A 22,272-nucleotide genomic window follows, 5' to 3' on the forward strand; every position below is an offset into this window, starting at 1 on the left:
AGAATTTGTCCGATTAACGAGTTAACTTGCGATTAATCCCTACTTGTAGGCTCACCGAGTAACCGATTAACCGATAAATCGTGTGATTAATTGATTAAATGACCGATTAACTCTATTAACCCCTTACTCACCAACCAACCGAGAAGTTTCTAATTAACAATTTCCTCAACAATGGTTGCGACAACAACGGAGCATGCAACAATGATGCAAGGATGGCCTCGGAGCATGCGAAATACTCCCTATGTACCTAAATACTTGTAGTTGGAGGGAACTAGTCTAGTTCCCTCCAACTACAAGTATTTAGGTATAGATGGAATAGATGGCATCCGGCTAGTGATTTGACCAGCAAACGAGGCATCCGTCACGCTCGGATACTGATTTCATTTTGACATGTACGAAATGTTGAATTATAATTTACTTTGTTTTGTTTTGAACTATTGAATTTGAACAATTTGTATTGTATAATCGATGTTTATGGATTGCATAGATTTAAGCCTTCACATTTATGGTATATAGATGTACAACACTTTATATGAAAGACCGACGGGTGTTATTCACGGACACATTCTTTTTTTAACACAGTACAGACGCAAGTGCTCATATGCACGTGCATACACTCACCCGTATGAACGCACACACGCACACTCTACCCCCTATGAGCACCTCCGAGAGACTGATCCGACATATCATCTTGAGATTTACGAAGTCATCGTAGACGCCTCGTCGTTGACGGGAACATCTCCTTCAACTGAAAGCGTATCGCCGGAAATCCTGAAATAAATTCAGAAATAATGCAAACAACAGGATTTGAACCCTGATAGGACGAAGATACCGTTGTTTCTCTAAGATCCAATCATAGGTTGGTTTGCACGAACGTGTTCACGAGCGCATGGGTGTTCGGATTTGAGGAGTAGATGCTCTTAGCATTTTCTGGAAAGACCGGTCGGTAGTAAAAATCAGAAAACCGAATTCTTAAAAAAAACCGAGAAACCGAAAGCCCGGGCAGCGGCCCGTGCCCTCCACGCGCGGTTGACCCCAACAGGCCACCAGTAAACGAACTCCCCACCATCCCTCCTCGCTGGCCGCCGCCGCCGCCGCCGCCTCCCTCCCGCTAAATCCTCACCATCCGGTGAATTCACACCGTACCTCCTCGCGCCGCCTCGGCTCCCCTCCGCAGCTCCCTATTCTGCACTCCCGGCGCACTCCTCACCGGCGACTCTCACCCGGAACCCTAGGCAGCAGCGATCGCAGGCGAGCAGGCCATGGATGGCGGCGGCGCGGCGGAGCTGCGCGAGACCCACCGCCTGACGGGACACGCCGACCGCGCGTGGTCGCTCGCCTGGAACCCCAACCCGGGTGCCGGCGCCGGCCCCGTCCTCGCCTCCTGCGGCGGCGACAAGACCGTGCGCATCTGGAAGCGCGCCCCCGACGGCGTCTGGGACTGCTCGGTAAGGCCAATCTGCTTCAGCCTGTTCCAGAGCTCCACGCTGCGTTGCAGTGGTTCGTTTCCTTATCTGGCGTCCGTCCACCTCGCTTTGTTCAGGACGTGCTCGACGGCGTGCACGAACGCACGGTGAGGTCCTGCGCCTGGTCCCCGGACGGGAAGCTGTTGGCGACCGCGAGTTTCGATGGCACTACAGCGATTTGGGAGTACTCCGGTGGGGACTTCGAGTGCGTCGCCACATTGGAGGTGAAATTCTTGCTCAATTTGTTTTTTGGGTTCAGTGTCACCACTATTTGCTGTGGAGACTGCTGGTTACCTGTGGATGTTAACTCTCTGCTGGCGATGGGTAGGGGCATGATAATGAGGTGAAGAGCGTGTCGTGGAGCCAGTCCGGTTCGCTGCTCGCCACGTGCAGCCGGGACAAGGCTGTGTGGATATGGGAGGTGCAGCCAGGGAACGAGCACGAGTGTGTAGCCGTGCTGCAAGGGCACACTCAGGACGTGAAGATGGTCCAGTGGCACCCAATCCTTAATGTTCTGGTTTCTGTCAGCTATGACAATACTATCAGGGTATGAACTCTTATCAATTTAATTTGTAATGCACTAGTTCGGCCCGCGTTACTTTGCTGTCTAGTGCTTTTAGGCTGTGGATAGGCTGCTCTTGCTCTGTTCGGTTTGCAGTGTTTAAGTGGCATTAATCATTAAGATGGAAGCTTCGGTGTAGGTCTGGGCTGATGACGGCGATGATGACTGGCATTGTGTACAGACATTAACTGAAGCCGGTAACAGGTAATGAGGCTCTTCGGTCCAGCCCTTTTTGCCTTTCTATGGTTGATAAAACTTGTACTGCTTGTGGTATAATATGCTTTGACTTATTTACTCCCAGGCAATGAGTACATTGTAATATCTTGTAAATGCCCAGCTTATGTTTCTTTAGAAGATCAATCCCAGATTATTTACTCCCAGGCAATGAGTACATTGTAATATCGTGTAAATGCCCAGCTTATGTTTCTTTAGAAGATCAATCCCAGATTATTTGATGCTGATGATTCATGATTGTGAAAAAGATGTGATGCATGAAAACCCATTTTATGAGTCTTTTGACTGTTGATTTTATGATCTGGACTAAACTTCTGCCCCATGACCATATCGTCTTTTAATATGTTTGGATCTTGCATATTTTATTTTCCACTAGCAACCATGTACATGCACGCACGATTCTACCAATGTGTATTGGATGAAAATATAACTAGTAACATATTTCAGAAGATCATGCATTTACCCAACATCCCCCCCCCCCCCCCCCCCCCTCCTTAACAAACCACTTTATGGATGGAAAAAAATCCAAGGTCCAGGTAGTTAGCAAGCTTGATTCTGAACTAATTATAAAGTGTGTAATTAGTAAGAGATAATTCTAGGGATCCAACTTAAACCATGAGGTGTTGATGAGAGATTTATGGACAGTTAAGATCAATAGTATCGCATCAAACTGGTGTCCTTTTGTTTTGGTATAAATATCCCTTAATTATATCACTTCTATTTTTTTTCACAGTTCCCACTTTGCTAAAACATAATCTGGGATTACATGTCAATCATTGTAATGTGTTTGTGTTATGTTGCTATTAACTATTAAGATTACCCTGACACTGTTCCATCTTGTTTGGATGATTATGCTACACTTTTTGCTATCATCTTTAAAAATAATAGAGCATATATTTATCTCCTTTTGAAGTTTTGATTGTTCATTTCAATTGTTGAAGGACATTACGTTCTCTCATTAGTAACAGAACACTACTATATTGATTATTCTTTCTGGTGTTGGAGCTTAACTGATTATTGCATCTTGCCCTGCTATAGTTGATCTCCTTTTTTCTTGATTACAGTGGTCATTCCTCAACAGTATGGTCAGTATCTTTTAACCAGAAAGGGGATAGGATGGTCACATGCAGGTTCGCTCTACCATGCTTGATTAATATCCCTCTTTATTTTATAGGCTCTTTTTGGAACGTGATATTTTCCCAGATTCTCTAGCACTGCTGAATTCCTCTGTTCCAGACAGGCCCTAGCAAAAGCTACTAATGTCATATGTTTTTTATCCAGTGACGACTGTACTTTGAAGATTTGGGATACGAGTGTTGATTTGTCGCAGCCAACAACTGGAGAAGGTCATGAATCTTGGTAAGAGTTTTCGTATTGATATCATTTTTGACTTATATTTATCGTATAAGGTTCAATAACACTGAAATAACACAGCTATGCCTAAAAGATATGATTGCAGAAGTAGACAAGCTGTGTGGTAGTTCACGTTTAGTCTCCACCCAAAAATTAGACTATGCCAGTGATGAATCAAGTATGTTAGTGTTCTTGTGCTTTCTGTTGTTATTAGTCTGGCATATCTCTATATTTTCATATTATCTGCCACTTTACTCCCTGGAATAGTTGCAAACTAATAATTGGCGATGTGCCTGTTCTTCACGGGGAAGTGGTTGTTTGGTATAGTATTACCAATGTATAAGTTAGATGTACTCATCGTTATTGCTATTAAGATCAAATATCAATGCTTACATTGAGTAAAATTTTGCTTCGCTTTCACCGGAGTGCAAATCTAGTACTACTCAGCCCTTTCCAGGCATATGGTGGCTTTAGTGTATTGTTAAGGTTCTGATTAGTTGAGACATACTTGCTAGTTCTGACCATTCCCTCGCTTATGGACTATGAGTCGACTTCAGTGTTTTTGTGTAACTGTTCTAATTCTGCTGATATTGTTATTATCACATCACTGCAGTGACGCCGTCCAGTCCACACCACCCATTAACAGAATTATTATTATTTAATTTCAGGCAACATCTTTCTACATTATCTGGATATCATGGTCGAACTATTTTTTCAGCCCATTGGTCAAGGTTAGTTGAACTCCAATAACTAACACATATTTACTGCGAGGGAGCAAACAAAATTACTCTTTATCAGATAGAAGAACACAAGCATATTTATGAAATCAATCAACAATATAAATTTTATAAAAATAGTTTCTGGCTTCTGGTTGAAAACATTATATTTCTGCAGAAAGGAGGCTCATTCTATTTATGCAAGTAAGCTTTTGATTATATACATCAATATTCCTGTTGGACCGATGATCAGAATCCTGCAGAAAAAGCCGATCAAAGTCCTTAACTGTCAGTTCTACATGTTCACGAAAGATATCACTGACCATTTATGTATATGTTTTCAAAATACAATTGTCGTATATTTATATGGAACAAATGTTGATAGTTGACCATTCTTATCTACCCAAGTCTTTACATAAGTCGATTTGGATTGACATGCTGGATTGAAATAGAATAGTCTTTCACCTTTTGTACTATTCTTTGACATTTTTCATGCTCCTCTGTGCATGCAGCGAGGATATTATTGCCAGTGGGGCAGGTGATGATGCTATCTGTTTATTTACCGAGGAGAAGAGTACTATGGTATCTTATCCTTCAGCTGAACATTCAAATTCTCACCACTCTTGATTTATCTCTTATAGGATCTGCTTAGCTGACTAGTTTGTCCAAGTTACATTGCGGTAGATAGTGGAGTGCGATGTTTCAATGTGGAGTGCATACTTTTCTAGGGATTAATATTTGAGCTTTATTCATTAAATGCAGTGACAGCCCTTTTTATTTAAATATTAACAGTTACCTTGGACGGTGCAGGTTGAGGGGCCTTCCTACAGATTAATACTGAAGAAAGAGAAGGCACATGACATGGATATAAACTGTGTCAGATGGTGTCCTCAGGTAATCTCAGAAAAATAGCAAAAAATAGCCATGATTGTGTTAAGCTGGTAAAGGGTTTCAATTGTTTAGAAATTCATACCGTTATGAGACTATCACATCACTGCAGTGAAGCTGTTAAAGGGTTTCAACTGTTAAGCTGGCTTATCAAAATTGTCGTATAATGGTTCAAGTATCTTTTACTTTGGTTAGAAGTGACTAATTCTTGTCTAATAAACTCGTAGGATCCGAGGGTGTTGGCTTCCGCGAGCGATGACGGCACAGTGAAATTGTGGGAGCTGCGGGGGAATGTACTGGATTGAGTTGTAGTCTATCGGCTGCAATATGATTATAGTTCTAGCTGTGTACCTTAAAATTGCAGATCAGTGTAGGGATTGCCATTTTGTTTCTGGTTTCCAAAACAATGCTCCCTTAGGTTAGCTGATACTTCTTTACCTGCAAGAGGATGGTGGTGATCTTTTAACGGATTTGCCATCCAAGCCGTGAGCTCTGGCATCCTGACAGGGTGTGGGGCTGTTGGTGTATACAATATGAAGCGATAGCCGTGTTATCATATTATTATTATTATTACAAATGAGCTATGAAACATCAAATTAAGGTCCTGTACCGATATAACTGGCACATAGTTTTTGCCATTGGAAAATGGAAATCCCATATTGTTTGTCGCACTGCCTGGCGATTTGATGTCATTGTTGCTGCCTCTTTGATGAGATTTTGAGATTCCATATCATTTGATAGCCGGAGTACCTGTTATTTTCTAACCCAGCGAGATTTATCTGGCAAACGATCATGTTCACTGTTGCTGCACGGGGTTTATAGTGGAAAGCTTCAGGAGCAGAATATATTGGCTTGCCATTGAAACAAATGTTAAAATTTTGTAAAGCGGAGTAGATGGTTAGCATTACTGTTTGTAATTCCTGATGACCGTTTCGTGTGGTCTTTACCCGAAGGTTAGTATCTGTGGACCAAAGCGTCAAAGGGATTGCTTGGCCTTTTGCAATCTCTACGATATAGAGGAGGGAAATCTCTATGAATGAAGAACGGACAAAAACTCTAACATCGAAAACATCATAGAAGGTGTATATAAACTCCATTTCGATGAACTCAAGCTTGTCATGAAGATGACTGAGCTCTCAACGAATGATACGATCAAACTACTCCCTTGATAGTATGACAATTGATCCTATAACCCGGTCTCCCAACTACCACCATGAGACCGATAAAATAGAAAACCTATCAAGAGCAAACCTATACATTGCACATAGTCCACTTGAGCTAGATCAAGACGATATTGACTTTCTCAAGATGGACCACCTTTCTTGATTGTGTTGGCTCAATGAAATACCGAGAATTGGCCTCACAAGGTTGAACAATTTCCATAAAAAGGGATCGACGCATTCGATACCTTCTCCGGAAAAGGTGCGGCGGATATGTTGGATTGTCCAGGAAGTAGTCTTGCATCAACATCTCGTTTCCAAGATGGCGATTTCGAAGAATGCAAAGACGGACGGCGGTCGATCCTTGCTGCCTCTTTCGGTTCTCGTCTTCATGCCCCTTCATGGCAAAGGCCATCACCAACGTCTGCTGGCGATAGTTGACAAGCAGCGTCTCAACATCCAAGTCGTCCTGATCGTCGAGCAAAAACTTCTCGCATGGGCTCAATTCCTTCTAAATTCACAAATACGCGTGCCGCTTTAACCAACTATGTATACCGCTCAGCACAAGCACAAGTACAAACTCACCGACTGCTCGGCGACGGTGGCTATCTGGCGATGGATCGGCGGATCCGGGGAGCCGATGCAACGACTCGGTGGAAGAGGGTAGGGGCAGCCCCGCGGCATGATTCCACCCGCAGATATGGCCGGAATCACCGGCGACGGACGGGCGAAACCAATGACGGGCGACGGCGAAAGGGGTGGGGAAAGGGCGTGGGCTGAAATGTCCCTCCCGCCAACCGCTTTCCTGGGATACGGGGCACCGTAGGGACGAGGAGGAAACCTGCGTTTCCGCAGGTTGGGATGGGATTTTGGCACACCCCTCAAAAATATTTACTGGACGGACACGTTTGTGGGGTCTGGTCGAACAACATTTTCCATGTCGACCTACATTTTAACAGTTATTTTGTGGGTCGCGGCTTTATATGAGGTCTGCTAGAGATGCTTTAAGGGTTTCCGGTTGTAGATGCTGTAACTGAGCTTGCTTCAGAGGAACAACCACCCACCAGGGTTGATTCAAACCATAGCGCCCCTCGTTTAATCCTCGTAGCAACACCATGATTTAAATCAAGTTCTAGGCGTCAGTGCCCTCCTCTTATTAGCACAAATCCAAAAAGGAAATAAAATAGTGAAGCCGAAATACGTCTCACACAATTCCCACTCTGCTCTGGTTATCACAGGTCTGAATAGAGTGCCGAGATACTTGTTCACAGGAAGTCTACTGAACTGGCAACACCAACCAATGCACAGCAAAACAAATGCAACGACACCACCAAGAACCACCACAGCTGCAAATCATCTACCGTAGGATAAGCTGACAGAAGAACATGTCCAACATGCTTATGCCAGTGCAGACCACAGGACCAGGAACAGGCTCATCAGCCCCACGAAGCTGGCCGACATGGTACGGTGCCCGGCGCTCTTGCCACCTGATGGAGAAGAACTTGAACCTGCAATCAACAGGAAGATGTTTGTGAGGCCGTGTATCATTGTTTATTTTGGCTATTCGAAACAAAGATGGGGTCAAACTTCCTGCTTGGAGATCAGGTTTTTGTTGTGTTTTGAGCTAATCTCTTAAACTGAATTTTACAAGCAACATAAGGAAACCCCTTTATGAACATCAAATAAGTATGGCAACTATGGTACTAGTAACAACTAACAACTCAACAAAACCTTCACCATGATGATTTATGGTGAGAATAAACGATCATATTGGCACTTAATATGAATCTCCAATTTCAATTTTCAGGTACATTGAATGGAACAAGGCGTATTTGGTTGGCTCTAACAAGTTTGCTAAAATTATGCAGAGTGCAGGTATTTGGTTGGCTAGCAGCCTTAAAGGCAGATCTACGTCAAATAAATTCCAGCAGACAAATACCAGTTCCTACTTTGTAATGCAATGCATTTATCACCTTGCCATGGACATGTTTCCAAATGGATGAATACATACAATGACCCCATCTGCAAATGGATCTGCTACACTGTTGTCCACATCAATCCTTGGGACCATGTCTACTACTCTAGTGCATGTCTGACGGAAAAGGAAATTCAAGCTCATCTAGTGCACATTTGTGTATTTTAGCCGTGAATTGACCCTAAAGTCTGAATATGTCTTAACTCTTCTCACATGCAGTGTCTAGTTTCCCATAAGTAAATGTTTCACAGGCCATGGCGCATGTCCAAGACCTATGCTCATATTACTAAATGCAACTAGGGTGATTTGGCTCTATAATATATTTTCCCATGTATAATCACAAGCAGCCACGATCATCCGATAACTGACCAACACGAGGTTTCAGCTGGCAAAGTGTCATGATTCAGACAACAGGGCAGCGAAGCATAGCAAGTGGCAACTTTAGTATGTATACTAGTACCATTTAGAAAGTATAAGATGCATATGTTACCTGGAGGAGAGTTCGTCGGAGAGGTGCCTGTGGATTGAAAATGCAACGAGATCAGCAAGTGAAAGTAAGATATATATACTGAAATTATCAGAACAAAATACCAGCTGCTGCCAAGGTCAAAGAATAGATTATGACAGTTGGACAAGTACAGATCAAACTGGATAATTTTCAGAGCCGATTTAACCACCACAAAGAAAAATGGAGAAAACAATGTGTACAAGACTGGGCTTAGACTAATATCCCCATGGCAACGATTATGTCATATTAAATCGGCATAATCTGACAAACTGACACCCTAATGTCGCTGGATAAAACTCAAATCACCACCACATCTGGAGTTGGGAAAATGAAGGCATCTAGAACTTTTGATGCCTCCAAGCTCTTCTTTCTCTCCATTACAAGCCACCTGGTCCAAGATTTCACACCTAGATTTTGCTTTTTTTTCCTTGTATACGGCCATTTGATGGCGACAGTCACAGAATTGCTAAAGACCAACTTCCCTACGAAACCCGCAACGAAGTAACAAACGTGTCAACCTAAGTACCGGGTTTTCCTTGAGCCGGGATCAGGATCAACCCGTTTCCCACTACTTGGATAACAGAAACTAAAAGTTCAAACAGGGGAATTTTTTTATCATCCCTTTGCACATTTTGATCTGCCAAACGTGATGCTAACTACTACTAACAGGAGTAGCTTACGTCTTACTGTACTTGGTTGCTTAGACAGATTGGTCACGCAATTCAGCAGTAATTTCCACGATATATTCAGATCAAGCATGCATTAATTCACCATCTTCTGCAATCAACCGTCCTAGCAAAAAAAATCCTAAACCAGAATCGGGCAAACCAAATCGCATCCGAAAGAAAACGGAGGGCATATCGCGTGGTAAAAAAAAATCCAGAAAAAAAGAGAGGAGAGGGAGGGGGGGGGGGGGGGTGAATTACTGGGGCAGCTGCTGACGTCCTCGGTGACGCCGCAGCGCTTGGAGAGGCGGAGCGCGTCGGTGACGTTGATGGTGAAGGCCTTGAAGATCTCGGGCGAGGCGTAGAGCGCGCAGAGGCAGGCCCGCTCGTTCTTGACGGCGTCCCTCAGCGGGCCGCAGCAGGTCTCCGGCGGCTTCTCCGCGTCCGTGCCGTTCATGGAGCTGGCGCAGCCCACCAGCTTGGACGCGCACGCCGGCGTGCCCGACGACTGCGCCGCCGCGCCCGCCGCCAGCACGCTCGCCGCCATCAGCAGCACCGCCAGCGCCGCCCGCACCCGCATCGCCATCTCTCTCTCTCCCGGGGGAAGCTCTGCTGCGGTGTCACGAGCGAAGAAAGGTGGTGCCTTTTTTTTCTGGAGCGTGGACTGGCGGCTTCTACAGACTGAGAGGGTAGCGCTGCGCTGCTCTTTATGAGAGGAGTGCGCCGCGTGTTCCGAGAGAAGAGAAGGGTATTCGCTCGCGGTTTCCCATGTCGACTTTTCGGGTTCCAAGAAATGGCCATCGACACTTGGCAGCCTACTCCGTCTGTTTTTTTTTTTATCAAATTCAAATTCAAAGGCTGTAGTGAAATCTATATTTACAAATGCAACAAGTCATCTCTCGGATTCTATCAAAAAAATGGTGTAAAATCAATTGTTATCGGTAATGCTTTTATGGCAAACTATGTTGTTACGATGGCAAATCGACGTTTTTCATCGTTTGCCATGATAGAAAACATGACGTTCAGTTTGTAGCGGACCGAATGTTATTACTTCAAATCGAACCTCTCTATATTTGACCAGGTATATACCAAAAAATACACCACTCCATGTATTTTATGTAGTCCAAAAATACAATTCATGGTGTTCTATATTTTTTCTAATGCCCCCTTTGCCTCATTTAGTGATTGTCCAAGCGATTAGGGCTTCTTCGTCTCTTGTCGTCGTCGCCGCCAATCCGCGTCGTGTAGGTTGATCTTAGGGTCATGGCGGCGTGATGGATCTTGAACCTTGCTGATGGGATGATTCATGTTTTGTTTTTAGGTGTTTATTGAAGGTCTTGTGCCTTGCTTGGGAAGTCAAGGCGACACCGGTTTTCTGAAGGTGGAATAACTTTCTCCTCGTCTAGCTTCTGCCCCATCAGAGGGCATGTGGATGTGTGTATCTATCGTATGATTCGGTCGGTGTTGGTTTTTGGCAGATCTTTATGGATATGTTGGATGTTAGTTATAGATCAAACAGGAATGTGATGGAAAAGAAAAACTAAAAATAGGGGTTGGTTGGAGCATGGTCGAAATCATGATTTTTTTCAAAACACAATATAGACGTAAGCACTCATGTATGCGCGCATACACCCATCCTATAAACGCACACAGTCACATACTATCCCTATGTACACCTTGAGAAAACCGGATCGTTATATGAACTTGAGATTTACGAAGTCACTGTATGCGTCTTGTCGTCGACGGAAACGTCCCCTTTCATTGAATATGCATCGCCAAAAATCCTAAAATAAGTTCGAACACCGGGACTTGAATCCCGACGAGCTAGTAATAACCATAATTGTTCTTATAACCATCCAATCACAAGTTAAATTCTTTCCGATAGGGAGACTTCTTACTTAAACCAGCCTCCGTGTTTTTCGAATGAATCTCTTGATTGCTGAGAGGGTTGCCCAAACGCGATCATTAGTCATGGCATCACTGAACGGTAGCCCCCATATTGATATCCGGGCGAATTTTTGTTTCAGAAGAACACGCTAGTTTTAGTCTGTCCCCATCACACGTTTCTTCCTCCTTCCACGGCAGGGGAATGAGCAATATACGTGTGAGCGACTCGGGGCCGGCTCGGTTCAAACCTGCGACCGAGCCGCGTGGACGAATTCGTCGTGACTGGCGGTCTGACCGGACAGCAGCTGCGCCGCAGACGTCTCGTTTCGATCGCCGGCTGCGCGGAGACGAGACGACACGGGACGGCACCGCTCTGTATGTGATGTGACGTGACGTGAAAAGTCTACACGTCCACAACTTCCACCTGAATATGTGCTCCTCACGGAGGACGAAAAAACGCGCAAAGTTCCGACGGACGGCGGAGGAACGTGCCTGCCGTGCCAGCCAATCAATTCCACGTGAAGAAACGCTCCATGTGAACATTCCAACCGGCCACGTTTGACTAGTGTATTACTACTGAGCAATCACACAAGAACGGAAAGATGCACACTGCAGTAGTAATACTTGGTAGCTATTAGTACATGACTAGTTAGGATCATGATCAGCACCAGTGCGTGACGATCCCGGCACTCAACAGAGCGTTTAATAGATTTTTTTTTTTTAAAAAGGCGGAGAAACAAGCAGGCGGCACATCAGGCGTGCGTCTAACAAAAATCTGCCATAACGAACAGGCATCAAGGCCCAGAAAAAGAGAGAAGGACATTGGCGTTCCAAAACGCGCGAGCTAACAAACAGCAGCAGCAGCAGCACCGGAGTTGGGAGTTTGTTTATTTTAAGGATAATAATAATAATAGAATCTAAATGGTGGTCAGACAAAACGGTGCGCGAGATTTCAGCTCAGCTCTTGTGCTCTCGGATCTCCTTGATGATGCCTTCGGCCAGGGTGTCTTCATCGTAGTTCTTGCCGAAGAACTTGACGAACTCCATTTTCGGGTTCATCAAGTACCTGCACAAGTAGATAACCAACTATCTGGTCAGCATTTAACATGTACTACCAACGCGAAACGACGGCATGAACCAACATCATCAGGTCAGTATCTAGTCTAAATCCCGCAAAAGAAGGGTACCTAGTCTACCAGCAACCAACTTGCTAATTGCTAATTCTAGGTAAACATAGTCGGTACGACTAACTCTGCATTTCACCGAGTCAATATCATGATAATTTGAACTCTGTGATATACAGGCTGAAAATACCTCTTTGGTGGTAAACAGCAGTACACGCTTACTAGAGCTGATTAAGGATCTCTCAACGAATTTAGATTCAAGTTAACACAATAATGGTAAACAGGAGTACGGTCAATATCACAGTTAACTTTCATTATAGTTGTTGGCTACAAAAGTTGATGAAAATGAAGAACAACTCAATAATGGAGACAGTGACAGAGTCCACGGGCGTAGCTGGACAGCCATTCATCACCACTCATCACAACAGGGTATAATCTATAATGGGTGCCACATGGGTTGTACCCAATATTATTGCCTACTTGATAGGTTCAGTTTGGAAGGCACATTAATTAGTTGCAGCTGGCCTTATTACAAAGGACAATAGCCAGGTGAAGTCCCGTTTGAACAGGGCAACTTGACAGATCAGGCGTTTTAGTTTAAGACCTGGCACGGGCAAGAACGACCTGATTGTTTTCCCTCCAATGAAGGTCTTCTACTTTTGGTTTGTTACTATTGCATACAGTAAAATTGCTATTCTATTGATTAGTGCGTACCTACTGCAAACCAGACATACCATCAAAGTTGAAAGAAAGCAATAAGATAACAAAATTATAAGATTTAGTTTTTACATACATGACAATTGAATGATCAACAAGGTAGTCAGAACCCTCCTCCTCTGTCTTCATATAGTAGACTCGATAAGCACGAGCAACCTTTCTCACCTCATCAGAGGTACCAGTTAGTCCTATGAGATCTTGGTGGAACTCTGCAACACAGACAAGTGACAATTGTTAGACATCACAACTGAAAACAATATGGACTGATACAGCAACCTCAATATATATGATAGTAATATGCTTCAGAAACTTAACAAGAAGGATAAAGAAATTCCAATGCATGCTGAAAAATAAACTAATGAAGGTGGCAAAATGAGCAATCCTCAACTGCACAAAATTGCGTACCTTTAACATAGTCATGGACTTGCTCAACAGTGTCTCTTTCAGGATCAACCGAGATGAATACTGGCACAATTTCCAGTTTTGCCTTTTCCTCTGAAGCAAATTAAAGCAAAACTTCGTGAATCGTGATGATATACATAGCACACATCCAAAAAATGAACACACAATAATAATACTATGTCTGCTGGTGCTGTTTTGTTTCATTTTTTGCCCTTTTTTGGAATCTTAACTACGGCAAATCAAACTATACCCTGAAACTTCACTGCAGCACAATGTGTTACACAGGAGTTGAGTACAGCTGTACATGTAGCTGAAAGTCTAAACACTCTAAAGCAGATAAAACAATCACATCCTAATGTTTGTTGGGGCTCTAAAGTTATATTTCCACAATACAGGCTAACTGGGTAACTGGGTAATAATCAAATTTATTGGGGTTGGGCTTCAGTGAGAGGGAAAACAGAAACAACCAATTCATTTGTGTAGGTATTATGTAAGATAAAGATATGGGTGGTACACAAATTCCTTCTGCCAGTGTCAACAACAAAATGTAACCCATATGTGCAATATCATATAATTTTCATATAATAACAGTGTTTGCAGGTTATCAGTGAAACAGTGATAAATTGGCAATTAAACTGATTCATTGCCCAATAAAAGACCATTAGCTTGATGAAAAGCTGATAAGTATGTTTTATGATTAACTCTGTACGCAGCAGTTCTAGCCAAAGCAAGATTGAATTGACTTACTGATTTTGTTAATAGCAGCAGCCATCTTCTGCAGTTCATCTGGACAGATGTCAGGGCAGTGTGTGAACCCAAAATATAGCAGTGTCCATTTACCCAAGAAATCCTTTTCAGTGACAGCTTTCCCATCATGATTTAGGAGACTGAATGGACCACCAATAGCAGCAGTTCCTACTGATTGTGCTGGTTTTACTGAATTCGTATTGTTTTTCAGCTCTGATTAACAAGGGACACAAGATTAGTCATGATAGGTTCAACAACATAGAAGTTTAAGGAGTACATTGCTTTACGCATGGATGGCACTTCCACAACAAGTTAGTAAAGACATGGTAGCATTGGCCTCCCCCATATCCGATAAATAAATTGTTTTTCTCTCAATCAAGGGAAGTATCATGTCAAAATGCACAATATAAAACAGCAGAACATACTAACATCCAGCATCTCGGACCTAAATGGACTTATGTCTGGTATGAGTCACTATCTGCACGATCACATGATAGAGCTGGATGGAGCTAGAAATATTGTTGCTCAGGCAAAAGATATCGATAATCAGAAATGCCATTAGAATTGATTAATCAGCAGGTGTAGCATTAAAAATAGGTTAATTGATTGACACTTTAGTAAAAGAAGCAAAATATGACACTCTTCTGCATATTCACATGATACGGTAGCAGCTATAGAAAAAAAACGATTCTCAGGTGAAATAGTATTACAGTCATAAACATCAGAACTGATTAATCTGCAGATATATATAGCATAAAAAACAGATTGATCGGTTCGTCCAATCGTGCTTTTACTAATAAAAAGAACCAAAAGATGATACTATTCAATTGCTATCACTGTAAAATTCATCTCAGACTTTGACTCACTAAGCTGCCTGGGATTATACACATCTTCTCAAAACACATGAGGCTGTTATACAGTCCAACATTCTATCTGAAATGGTAGTATGAACAGCATCAGAGTTTCTCTTTAGCACTATTAATAGCCCACTACCACAAGTTGAAACATGATCACAATCCCCACACATGAAAAGATCCACGCAACATAAAACTACACTAACTCACCATAGTAATCTACCTTCAATGTGACGCTTCTTTTCCTTGTCGTAGTACACTATGATTCCTCCTCCGGTCACAAGAAGCAGCAGAAAACTCAGCCATGAGACGGGCTGCAAGCAAGCAATATAGCCATTGAGAATTACTCTACGACTACCACATATAGTATTCAATGACAGAAGGCAGAAATGACCCATTTCTGGCGTTCCATATTCAGAAGCTCACTAGTCCTAAATCTCTCAGTTCCACGATGTGGCATCGCAGAGGTTTCAGTAATTTCAATTCAGAACCCGCATCACACAGCAAAGAGCACATGTAAAAAAGTGGAGGGCGTCTGAAACAGCTTACCCCTCCTCGGACAGACTTCCCGGAGTCCCCTTGCTGCGACTGCCCATCCCGCCCGCCGCCATCGCCACCGCCATCAGAACCCGACGCCACAGCCGCGGGCTTCGAGCCGCCCTGCGCCGCGCCAGAAGACGCGGAGGCAGCCGCAGCCGCAGCCGCAGCGGACTTCGAACCGCCCTGCGCCGCGCCGGCAGCCGCGGACGCGCCTGCGGCAGCTTCGGTCGAGAAGAACCCCGTCGACGCTCTCAGCGCGGCGACCTGCCGCGCGAAGAAGACACGCACGCAAACACATCCATCAGCTGCTTTAGCGACAGGAGAGGAACGGCGGAACGACGACAGATTTGGGACGGGCGGGGGTTCGTGCTGACCTGATGTAGATGGCGCTGGGGATGAGGGTGAGGACGAGGAGCGGAGGTGCGCACCGCGCGCGCGACGAGCTGGAGCGCGTGCCTCCTCATCGCGGTCGCAGTCGTCGTCGTCTCGTGCTCCCGTGCGACGCGGCGGCGGAGGTGCGGGAGGAGGAGACGGCGCCGCCGGGGTTTGGAGCAAGCTTTCTTACTTGTTTAGCAAGTGAGGGCTTCGGGCTTACCGGCCCTTTACTTTATCGTTGGGCCCGTTAGACAGGTACATCCCAGTTGGCATGACGCTCATGTGGGATTGACCGGCCCATTGGAGTACATGTTATGAGGAGCATGCAATGTACTCCCTCCGTTCCTAAATATAAGTCTTTGTAAAGATTTCACTAATGGACTATATACAAATTTATATAGACATACTTTAGAGTGTACATTCAACCATTTTGCTCCGTATGTAGACACATAGTGAAATCGCTTAAAAGACTTATATTTAGGAACGGAGGGAGTACTCTACTTCCTCCATTCCTAAATATAATTCTTTTTAAAGATTGCACTAAATGATCACCTACGAAGCAAAATGATGAATCTATATTTTAAGGTGTATCTATATACATCCGTATGTAGTCTCCTAGTAAAAACTCTTAAAAGACTTATATTTAGGAACGCAGGAAGTAGTGCATGAATATGACTTTTTCTATTTATCGCTGCAGGCGCCGGTTTCTTTGATTTTGTATTAACCGGCGCCTGCAGCCACGTTCGTTGGGCTCAGCCCATTTTGTTCGCCTGCCGCGTGATATTTTAATTCGCCTGTCACATAAAGCGTAAAAAATATGATAGAACGGTATCAAACACAAGAGCTCCTAGTTCAGTGCACAGAGTGGTAACCACCCCTCCATGGAGCCATGATGTGCTTCAAAACGTCATTTTCTTGCTTACCATCGTTTTTTCGGTTTTTTTTTGTTTTCCATTTTCCATTTCTTCTTTTTTCTGTTTCTATTTTCGTTTCTTTTTCTTTTGAATTTTCCGTCTTCCTGAGTCGTTTATTGTTTTAATCCATACATTTTTTTTAAATGACGAACTTTTTCCTAATTCTGTGAACTCTTTTCAATTTTGATAAACTTGGTTATAAAATTTGATGAACTTTTTTAAAAATCGATGAACTTTCTTCAGGACTGAAGGTTTTTTCCTTTCAATATTTGAATTTTTTCCGAAATGATGAACATTTTTTAAATTTGATAAACTTTTTCAAAATTCACTGAACCTTTTTCAAATCCAATGAACTTTGTTTGAAAAGTTGGTGAACTGTTTTCAAGTTTGATGATTTTTTAATTTTTAAATCGGTGAACTTTTTTCCAAACTTCATGAACTTTTTTGTCAAAGGTATTGAACTTTTTTCCAAAAATGATTAACATTTTAAAAAAATCATTACATTTTTCTAAAATTGGTGAACGTTTTCTTCAAAAATGATCAATTATTTCAAAATTGATGAACTTGTTTTAAGTTTGTGAACTTTTGCCTCAAAATTGATGAACATTTTTACATTCATGGTTTTTTCTAAATCTAAGTGCTAAATATTTAGCGCGGCCGTACTAGTCCATTGACTTTTAGAGCTGCTAAAATCACAAGTGTCGAGTTGGTGTGATGGTCGGCTGAGATCGACTTGTGCGTTTTTCTAGCGATTTTTATTCGTTTTCCTTTGCCTTCGCGGGCCGGCCCAAGAAGTCGCTGCAGCGAGCGCCAAGGCGCCGAACAGGAGCTCCCCATGAATATCGGAGTTCGAATGGGTAAACCCTATTTGGCACTGCAGACGCCGGTTATAGTGCATTTTTGCTAACGGGCGTCTGCAGCGCACACGTCCTATCGCGCTTGGGCCGGCCCAATTAGCCCTCGTTTTTTTGTTCGTTTTTTTGTTTGAAACTCCAAAATTTAAATGCGACGTTGAGATTCGAACACGCAACCTCTTGGGTCGTGGACGCAGAGAGAACACTAGGCCATCACGGTCGATGTGAACACTATATTCCTTTTTCCTCTTTATCACTGTATGCATCCAGTTTTATCAGCCCGGTTTTTAAGGAAGGTTCTAGAAGTTTCACAAACCGGCGTTATTCAATTTTTTATTCTGTTTCAGCGGCGTTGTATTTTGTTTTTTTTAATTTGTGGAAATTGTTTTCAAATTCGTGAAAAAAATCAATTTCATGAAGCTTTTTCAAATTCAATAAACTGTTTCCAAATTTGATGATTTGTTCCAAAATCGATGGAATTTTCTAAAAATCAAAGAACTTTTCTGAAATTTCGATAAACTTTTTAAAAAAACATCTTTGAACTTTTCTCGAAATCGATGAACTGTTTTAAAATTCTATGAACTTTTTTTGAAATCGATGAACTCTTTTCAAATTCAATGAACTTTTTAAAAAAAATCGATGAACTTTTTTCGAAATTGATGAACTCTTTTCAAATTCGATGAACTGTTTTAAAAATTTGATGAACTTTTTCCAAATATGATTAACATTTTTTAAATTTCAATGAACTTTTTTGAAATTTGATGAACTTTTTTATAAAACCAATTATTATTTTAAAAAGTTTAATGTGCATTTTTTGAAATTGCTGAACTTTTTTTCATTGGAAGAACTTTCTTTTACAAAATTGATGTACTTTATTTTTTGAAAATTAATGAACAGTTTCAGGGCCTGCAGGGGCGTCAGATATATTTGCTAGGCCGGCCTAAGGCGGGGCACAGCAGGCGCCAAAAGGGCAAAAGGACGCCTGCAGCACCATATAAGAGGTCCCGTTCAATGTGAAGACTCGCAGTTTAGCGAAACATATTATGAGGTTAGGGGAAGGCCGACATGTATGGCTAGACATCCCGCGAGATTTCTCTTTTGTACCTTTGAACATTGATCAATAAAGTTTTGCGAGATTGTCTACAAAAATGTTAAATAAGCCGCACGCCTAAGAAATCGGCCGCACGCGCACGCGAAAGCAGCGTTCGAGGAGCCGTGCGATAAAATCAGGGAACTCCTATTCAGCGCCATCGGCGCCAACTAGCAAGCCTGACGCTCACGCGTGTGTTAAGCAGGCCATGGCCCATTAAGCGCTCATATGCCCGCTAGCTCGCTGGCCTTCGCTCCTTCATCCGGATGTTTGTAGTTGACTCGTGAAGTTGATCAGATTGGTGGACGAGGTCCGTTGACCAGTTGACATTCGGTGAAAAAATCAACAAAAAATATTGCAAAAATAAAAAAACTCACAGAATTCAACCAAAGTTGGTGCATTTAAAAAAGTTCATCAATTTTAAAGAAAGCTTCATGAATTTGAAAAACAGTTCATTAATTTAGAAAAAAAAATCATCAATTTGAAAAAAATCATGTAATTTAGGAAAAGTTCATTAAATTTTCAAAAAGTTCAGTAAATTTGAAAAGGTTCATAAAAAGTTCATTGAACTGAAAAAAAATCATAAATTTAAAATATTCATCTATTTATAAGAAGATGTTCATCAAATTTCAAAAAAGTTCATCAATATTAAAAAGTATTTGTTGAAATTTTAGAAAAGTTCATCAATATTCAAATAAGTTCACAGAATTTTCAGAAAAAAAGAAAGTGTCACAAAGCCTAGATGGGCCGGCCCAGTTGAAATGCCAAAGGCGCGAGTTAACGAAAATGCGGCGTCTCTGGTGCCAAATAGGAAATCCCATAAAAACGTGTGAGTGCGCCGGAAAAAATTGCATCGCGCGTGGCTTATTTGGTGCGCTTGTTCCAGCATGTTGAACTAACCAAACTCGTGCGCGAACCTCTAACAGTCACTGATCGCTCCGGCCGCGCCTCGCCCCGCGCCTCTGTCGGCGTAATTTCAGTGATGGACGGTCGTGCCGACATCCCTACAACCCCTCCCTATGCCCGCGACCCAGTGGTCGCCTCCGCCGTCGTTGGCTCAACCCCTTGCGCGGGGATGACCTCCAGCTTCACCTCCGATGCAGCACCAACTCCAAGCACCGGTCTCGCGTGCGGCCTTTTCATGGCTTTACGGACAAACTTGCAGGATGGCTTCGCGCCGCCGCCCGCCACGCAACCACGAAGCTCCGTCTCCAAGCGACCGTTGGCGGCGGCGGCGATGGCGTCGTCGATGGCGGTGACCCTAAAGAAAAAGAAGGTGGTGGGGAGAAGGAAACCAGCAGCGCCTCCGGCCCTGTCGATGTCGTCGCCGCCTGAATTTTTATTTAAAAAAAAGTCAAACTTGTCTAACTTTGACCAAGTTTGTACATCAAAATATCAAGGTCTAGAATACCAAATCATCATCACTAGATTCATCATGAAATATATTTTTATATTATATATATTTGATATTGTAACTCACTTTATATTTTGCTATAATGTTGGTCAAACATAGACATGGTTTAACTTAAAAAAAAACTAATATACTTTATATTTAAAAACGGAGGAAGTATATGTGAGCCTACTCAATGCCGAGTCATGGCGATTCATACGACCTTTTTTCTTGTACACATCAGTGTGTGGCTGCTCTCTTAGTGCTCTCCTTCCTCATGCAGCACTAAGGGCATATACAATGGTGTTATCTTAAGAGTGTCACATAGGATAAATGACGAGGTGGAGGAGAGAGAACTTGAAAAAAGGCTTTGCCTTCTCTTATTTAAGAGAAGACAAGAGATGATCTCTTAGCACAATATGTTTCATCATATTTTTAGGAATAACTGATTATATAAGATAAGGCTAAGAGATGATCCATTGTAGACTCTCTTTTTTGCATCGTTAAATTACATGCAAGATTTAAGATAAGACTATCTTATCAACCATTGTACATGCCCTAATGGTCCAGATTGTCAGCATGCGACCGGGTGTGGCAGTGTGGCATCAATAACAACCACGTATTGATTCCATGTTTTTTCTTTTATGTTCTTATTTATCAATGCTCTGATTTATTTTTCTTTTTGGTTTATGCGTGTTTTCTCTATTTTTTTTTTCTTTTGAGGATTTTCTATTTATAGTTTTTTTTTTACAAATACATGTTCACTCTATTTAAATATACATTGAACTTTTTGTTTATATGAGTTCTTCACTTTTCAGATACTCGTTAGATATTTTTCACAAATACATGTGCACAATTAATAAATTAAATACACGATGAACATTTTATAAACACACGTTGAATATTTTTGTTCAAGTACTAAGCTCCCGGTGCTTGGTGGCTCCTGGGGTCTTTATGGGCCCCATTTGTAAGGGGGGTTGTCGCTTGTTGGGAATAACACATGTGTATCTCTACTAATAAAGAAGAATCTGCCGTCGTCGTGATGGTTCAATCTCATCCTTCCACCTTCCCTTGTACAAAAAACCCTAAAAAAAGGGCAACAAGCGCCAGTCCGTCAGCCACGCACACACGCACCCATCTCCCCCAACCCCTCGCGCCCCTCACTTCCATCTCTCACCGAAAACAATCATCTGCGTCTCTGCCACGACGAGCCGCCCTTCTCGGTAGCCGTCAGCTGTTCATCGTCATCGCTACCTCGTCTTCCCCTTGCTGTTGCGTTTGGGATCACCGGTGTGGGAGGAGCCGCAGCCCATGGCACCATAGAAGCCTCCCTCATCAGACAACATGATGGTGAACCGGCCGACGAAGAATACGGTGGTGCCGAGCGCAACAGCACCCACTCAGACGCAAACATCAGCAAGGCCGCCGCCCTGGACTCCAATGCAACGACACGGTAGTCGACGCTTCCCCTCCCCTCCCAGGACATCTCTCCTCCCTCTAACTGCACTCTGTTCAACGTGCGACGGCTTGAATCTAGACCCCCATGAACATGACGGCCTGAACACCCTCTCTCCCATGCCATCTTTCTCTGGCTTGTTCTTCCTGTAACATGAAGAAGTCCAGGACCGACAGTCTCAAGTTGGGGGCTTATGGTTTAGTTTCTTGGTTGTAATGAATACAAATTTGGCCAAAGGATTTTTTTTGGCAGATGGGGGACTTGTTCACCATTATTGTAGCACGGAGACATCTTTCAGATATTTGACATGTCTTTGTATGGTTTCTTTTTTGTTCTGAATATGTATGCTCACATGCAGATCAAGTTGTTATGGAGGGAAAAATGGTGCATTGCAA

General features: G+C 42.9%; 3 protein-coding genes across 3 annotated transcripts; 1 reads left to right on the forward strand and 2 right to left on the reverse strand.

The window, feature by feature from the left end:
- The first annotated feature begins 989 nt into the window (after nt 1–989).
- LOC123409832 (protein CIA1) lies at nt 990–5,890 on the forward strand. Its single transcript, XM_045102702.1, has 10 exons — nt 990–1,448; nt 1,544–1,690; nt 1,795–2,013; nt 2,168–2,232; nt 3,327–3,392; nt 3,544–3,621; nt 4,284–4,346; nt 4,844–4,913; nt 5,142–5,225; nt 5,447–5,890. Exons 1-10 carry the CDS (start codon nt 1,263–1,265, stop codon nt 5,522–5,524), a joined length of 1,056 nt encoding a protein of 351 aa, XP_044958637.1. The 5' UTR covers nt 990–1,262; the 3' UTR covers nt 5,525–5,890.
- A 1,608-nt stretch (nt 5,891–7,498) lies between these two features.
- On the reverse strand, nt 7,499–10,280 carry LOC123413314 (non-specific lipid transfer protein GPI-anchored 9-like). The gene is made up of 3 exons (XM_045106257.1): nt 9,789–10,280; nt 8,845–8,871; nt 7,499–7,887 (listed from the first exon to the last, which is right to left on the reverse strand). Exons 1-3 carry the CDS (start codon nt 10,111–10,113, stop codon nt 7,778–7,780), a joined length of 462 nt encoding a protein of 153 aa, XP_044962192.1. The 5' UTR covers nt 10,114–10,280; the 3' UTR covers nt 7,499–7,777.
- A 1,893-nt stretch (nt 10,281–12,173) lies between these two features.
- Nucleotides 12,174–16,376, reverse strand: LOC123413315 (protein SCO1 homolog 1, mitochondrial). The gene is made up of 7 exons (XM_045106258.1): nt 16,173–16,376; nt 15,808–16,062; nt 15,482–15,572; nt 14,405–14,617; nt 13,661–13,750; nt 13,332–13,464; nt 12,174–12,480 (listed from the first exon to the last, which is right to left on the reverse strand). Exons 1-7 carry the CDS (start codon nt 16,260–16,262, stop codon nt 12,372–12,374), a joined length of 981 nt encoding a protein of 326 aa, XP_044962193.1. The 5' UTR covers nt 16,263–16,376; the 3' UTR covers nt 12,174–12,371.
- Between the last annotated feature and the right edge of the window lie 5,896 nt (nt 16,377–22,272).

Source organism: Hordeum vulgare, chromosome 7H (assembly GCF_904849725.1).
Source record: "Hordeum vulgare subsp. vulgare chromosome 7H, MorexV3_pseudomolecules_assembly, whole genome shotgun sequence".
Lineage (NCBI taxonomy): Eukaryota > Viridiplantae > Streptophyta > Magnoliopsida > Poales > Poaceae > Hordeum > Hordeum vulgare.

Excerpts from the sequence above, each read along its gene's own strand:
- LOC123409832 (XM_045102702.1), top strand. The coding sequence starts at position 1,263 with ATGGATGGCGGCGGCGCGGCGGAGCTGCGCGAGACCCACCGCCTGACG. Across the intron at positions 1,691-1,794 it reads AGTGCGTCGCCACATTGGAG|GGGCATGATAATGAGGTGAA; the intron begins GTGAAATTCTTG and ends GGCGATGGGTAG. Across the intron at positions 5,226-5,446 it reads GTGTCAGATGGTGTCCTCAG|GATCCGAGGGTGTTGGCTTC; the intron begins GTAATCTCAGAA and ends ATAAACTCGTAG.
- LOC123413314 (XM_045106257.1), bottom strand. The coding sequence starts at position 10,113 with ATGGCGATGCGGGTGCGGGCGGCGCTGGCGGTGCTGCTGATGGCGGCG. Across the intron at positions 8,872-9,788 it reads GGACGTCAGCAGCTGCCCCA|GCACCTCTCCGACGAACTCT; the intron begins GTAATTCACCCC and ends TTCAATCCACAG. Across the intron at positions 7,888-8,844 it reads TCCGACGAACTCTCCTCCAG|GTTCAAGTTCTTCTCCATCA; the intron begins GTAACATATGCA and ends TGTTGATTGCAG.
- LOC123413315 (XM_045106258.1), bottom strand. The coding sequence starts at position 16,262 with ATGAGGAGGCACGCGCTCCAGCTCGTCGCGCGCGCGGTGCGCACCTCC. Across the intron at positions 15,573-15,807 it reads GGAAGTCTGTCCGAGGAGGG|CCCGTCTCATGGCTGAGTTT; the intron begins GTAAGCTGTTTC and ends GCTTGCTTGCAG. Across the intron at positions 12,481-13,331 it reads GTTGATCATTCAATTGTCAT|GTACTTGATGAACCCGAAAA; the intron begins GTATGTAAAAAC and ends CTACTTGTGCAG.